General features: G+C 35.5%; 1 protein-coding gene across 1 annotated transcript; it reads left to right on the top strand.

The window, feature by feature from the left end:
• Positions 1-2499: 2499 nt before the first annotated feature.
• LOC128612744 (antimicrobial peptide NK-lysin-like) lies at positions 2500-3723 on the top strand. The gene is made up of 5 exons (XM_053633123.1): positions 2500-2698; positions 2798-2862; positions 3063-3185; positions 3274-3431; positions 3547-3723. Coding segments are annotated over exons 1-5 (390 nt in total). The 5' UTR covers positions 2500-2655; the 3' UTR covers positions 3548-3723.
• Positions 3724-4476: the final 753 nt, after the last annotated feature.

Below are 4476 nucleotides of genomic sequence, written 5' to 3'. Positions count from 1 at the left end.
TTTAGAGTTTTCTTCTTAAGCAATCACATCACTTTCAATCGGACTGATTTTTCTCCTCATTTTTCATATGCAAAAAGAAAATACTCCCACAATGTCTGGCTTGTATATGTGTGTGAGTATGAGTCATAGTCCCAGTCCCTGCATAAGACCCTATTTATACCTTACATTAAATCAGAATATCAGTCAATATTCAGTGAATAATTAAGCTAAAAGCCGTACTGGTTCTTGCAGACTTGGAATAAATGTAATAACGAAGAGTCAACCCATTATAAATGAATTAATTATAAATGTACATATTTAAATATATTTTCATTATTTTTCAGGATTGATTATTAAATAAAAAAATATTTAAAAATGCTTGTGAGAAATCATTAATATTTATTGAGCAAGGATATCAAGATATTTCATTATTCCTTTGAAATATGATGGTGATTAGAAGTAAAGTTTTTTTTTAAAAAAAAAGCATGTTTATATCTCTTTTTATAATAAATTTTACTTTTTGAGTACATCAAAGTAGCTCTCTAGATTATTTTATCCTATCAGGGAGCCCTCACTTACAAAATGTTTGGAGACCCTTCCAGTAGACAGTTGTTTAGCCAGGTCTCAGTTTTTTGACAAAATTCAAGATAGTTGACAGGAAGTACACTTAAATTTCAGATGTTGGTGTTCGTTCACCGCAGCATACTCCTGGGAATTATAGGAAAAAAGACCTGTGAATTTAGCACAAATTTCTCAAATGATATGAGGAAAAAATTGAAGTTGTTACAGTTCTTGAGCACAAGGTGGCACAGTCACAAAACCTCTTGAGTACATTCGGGTGTGATCCTGAAAATGCTTATCAATTTTTGTAATATGTAGATGCACTGCTGAGATACACCCTCATATCCTGGTTTTTTGTTTTTTTTTGTTTTTTTTGTTTTTTTTTTGCATTTGCCAGCATGTTACAGGAGAACGGTTTTGAATATCAAAATTTCTTTGATAATGTTTTTAAACTGGTCTCAAGATGATGTGAACCAAATTTGGTGAAGAGTGCACAACATTTGGAGGAGGAGGAGTAGCAAAAATGTTTAGACATAAGCATTTTTAGGATGTTATCATTACTCTTGACCAGTAGGTGGTAATGGCATGAAAATAGTCTCAGGTAATGGTTCTGAAGGTGCCTACCACGTTTTGTTTCAGTGCACAAAGTCGATGCTGAGATTGCACCTCACTTCTTGTTTGGTGGCTTTGCTGCCAGATTCATTGGCCCATTATGGACAAACCGTTTGGAGTATTCAAAATTCATTTTGTAGGAGAAGAAGTCCACTATGGCGGAAAATCTAATTAGTTGGAAATTGACTTCATAGGCTGCGTTAAACTCATCTTCACTCAGGTAATCCAGGGATACCTGGCTTTTAAATTGGACACACGGTTCAAAAGTTACAACCATGTACTTTCAAATTAGTACTTTCAAATTTGTCCCAGTGGTGGCGCAAGAGCATTGGCAGGACTTGGTTCCAAATTTGGTCAGAATGTTCCTTAGAACCTCCGCAATCAGTGTGCCAAATTTCACAACTTTTTACTAGATGGTTCTGTGGGCTACCTCAGACACTCTAGCCAGAAGACGTAGATGATAATAATAATAATAATAATAATAATAATAATAAGTAGAAAAGGTAGAATAACAATAGGATGCCTATGCACCTTCAGTGCTTGGCCCCCTAATAATATCAATAATAATAACAATAATAATGATAAAGAAAGCCACAGGGCATCTAAGATATCTGAAAGTTGAATTGGCTGAGAATCAATTTAAGAGTTCATTCAACCCTTTATACCCAGCCTAAACTTAATTCTAGCCTAATCTCTGCAAAATAACTTACTTTGGATCTAGCCAGTTTTCTTTATCTGTCTTCAAAAAGTCAAAGCTCTCTTTTCACCTGACTATACCCTACTTCTGAAGTAAGACACAGCAAAACAAACCTACTTCCTACATAGCAGCATAATAGGCATCCCACCCAGTGTGTATTTCTTTCTCATGTTTATAGTGTTCCTGGGGATAGGTCTGGAATCCACCCTGACCAAAATGAAGTAATTACTTAGATGAATGAATGGATAATACCTGCATCTAGTATCCAGTTCAAAGCAACTTAAGTAATCATTATCAAATTTAATGACATGAATTCTATGCATGTTTTCATCTGGTATTCTTAAATAACACTGCAAGAGGTGGGGTAATAGTTATAATAAAATAGAAATTAAGCAAATAAATAATATATATAAATAAAAATTACTGGACCTTTATTTACTAAAAAAATATAGATCTGTAAATAAATACACATAATAAATACTGCATAAAAATTAAACAAATTGCATTTAAACAAGATAGAGATGTAATTTATCATCCTAAAATAATATTACTTTGAGGGTGCACTGATAAATATTGAGCATGACACTGGGCATATTAGCATATTTCCGGATCAGAACATGAGCAATAATGAGCAGGCATTTTGAGTTACAGAACAGGATATATATAGTTTTGGGTTGTGGTCACAGAAGGGGCAAACTTACTGTAGGAAGTCAACGGAGATATAAAGCCCACCAGTAGGTGTTGCATTAAAACAGACTCTTCTACTCTCTGGAAATCACATATCTTTTCCATCTTTAACCATCACTATGTTCTGGAACCTCCTCGTTGCTTCTTTCTTCATAGGCTCAGGTATGATTTATCAGACAATTCTAGTCAAACAATTTTATTCAATGTGGTTATATAAAATCTATGTTAAAAGTATATTGCTTTGTTCACTCTGATTCTCAGCCTGTGCAATGCACATGGAATACCTGAGAGTTGACTCTGCTGAGGAACTCCTTGATGGGACTTTGGTATGTTATTTAAATTGCAAATAATATATATCTTTTGCATTGTACAATGTGCACTCAGTCACACTAGAGCTTAAAAGGCTATGAATGCCTCCAAACTGTACACATCTCTAACTGTAATACGCAAATATAAAATGTTTTACCCAGGCTTCATTTGTTTGTAGTATTTGCAAGTTGCTCAGTAATATTTGGTCACTTCTCAGGATTCTGCTGATAAGGATGAGGATTTGCCGATGTCTGAGATTCACCTGTTCCCTGGTGCCTGTTGGGCTTGTCAGTGGGCCATGAACAACGTGAAAAAACATCTTGGCATTAATCCAACTGTGGTGCGTGATAAGCATAATACTATATAGATAAAAACTCAAAGCAACTGGTGCCATGAACATTTTTCACACAGTTTGTGCATTACCACAGGACATGATTAAAGCACAATTGGCGGAAGTCTGCAATTCAATCGGATTCCTGCGAGGTCTCTGCAAGACAATCATTAATAAGTACTTGGATACCTTGGTGGAGGAACTTTCTACCACAGATAATCCAAGAACAATCTGTGTTAATATTGGTATTTGCTAGTAAGTTACAAAAGCTTGCTCTGATTAAATACTTCCATTTACTCACTATCTTAGTTTTAAGAGTAATTTAATGCCACGTAACTATAATCCTATATCTTTCATTCAAAAATTACAGGTCATTTGGCATGTTGGAATTGTTCCAAGCTTTTCCACAACACCACAAGCAGATCTGAAGGAGAACTCGACAAGAAATTAATAAAAGAGGAAATAATAAATGTTTGAAATATAACATGCTTTCAAATCATGATAAATTCAGTGATTTTGTGCTAATAAACATATTTGAAATCAACAATTCTCTCTCACATTCTATATGCACAAAACAGTTAATGATATTTGAGCCTGTTAGGAATCTTGAGTTCTTGAATGTTGTTCCAGATTTATACAAACTTTTCTAACAAAACAGGTTATGAATCACAACTTTTTTTTTTTTTTTGCTGGTGCAAACCACACCTTCAAATACGGAGAGAGATAGTGGAACTGTAATAAGGTAGAACTCAGAGAACTTGGGCTGGGGTTTCGGATGGCTGCTTCTTAGCACTAGATCAGGGGTGTCCAATCTTATCCAGAAAGGGCCGGTGTGGGTGCAGGTTTTCATTCCAACAAGCAGAAGTATACCTGAATCTATTGAAAGCCAAGATCAACTGATTAAACAGATGGAATCAGGTGTGGCTCCTGCTTGGTTGGAATGAAAACCTGCACCCACACCGGCCCTTTCTGGATAAGATTGGACACCCCTGTACTAGATAGTCAGCCATTCAGGAGCTATATATTAGAGAGGATGCAGGGAGGTGCAGATGTGGAATCTCCATCATGAGGAACAAAATGGAGAGATGAGAACCTTTAGGAAGTTTACTTGAAGGAAAGTACAGCTTCAGGCATGGTCTTTCTCTTAAAATAATAACTCTATTTGTAGATAACATGGCGTGTGTTTTTGTGCGTGTGAACATGAGTCATGTGTTGGGAGAGTTGCAAATGTTGAGACATTCAACACACTGCATTCTCATATTGTTTGAACCGTACCACAGAACACAAATAGAAACTGACA

Source organism: Ictalurus furcatus, chromosome 9, assembly GCF_023375685.1.
Source record: "Ictalurus furcatus strain D&B chromosome 9, Billie_1.0, whole genome shotgun sequence".
NCBI lineage: Eukaryota > Metazoa > Chordata > Actinopteri > Siluriformes > Ictaluridae > Ictalurus > Ictalurus furcatus.
The sequence above is the reverse complement of the archived record's forward strand: the minus strand, read 5'-3'. Positions and strand labels throughout refer to the sequence as shown.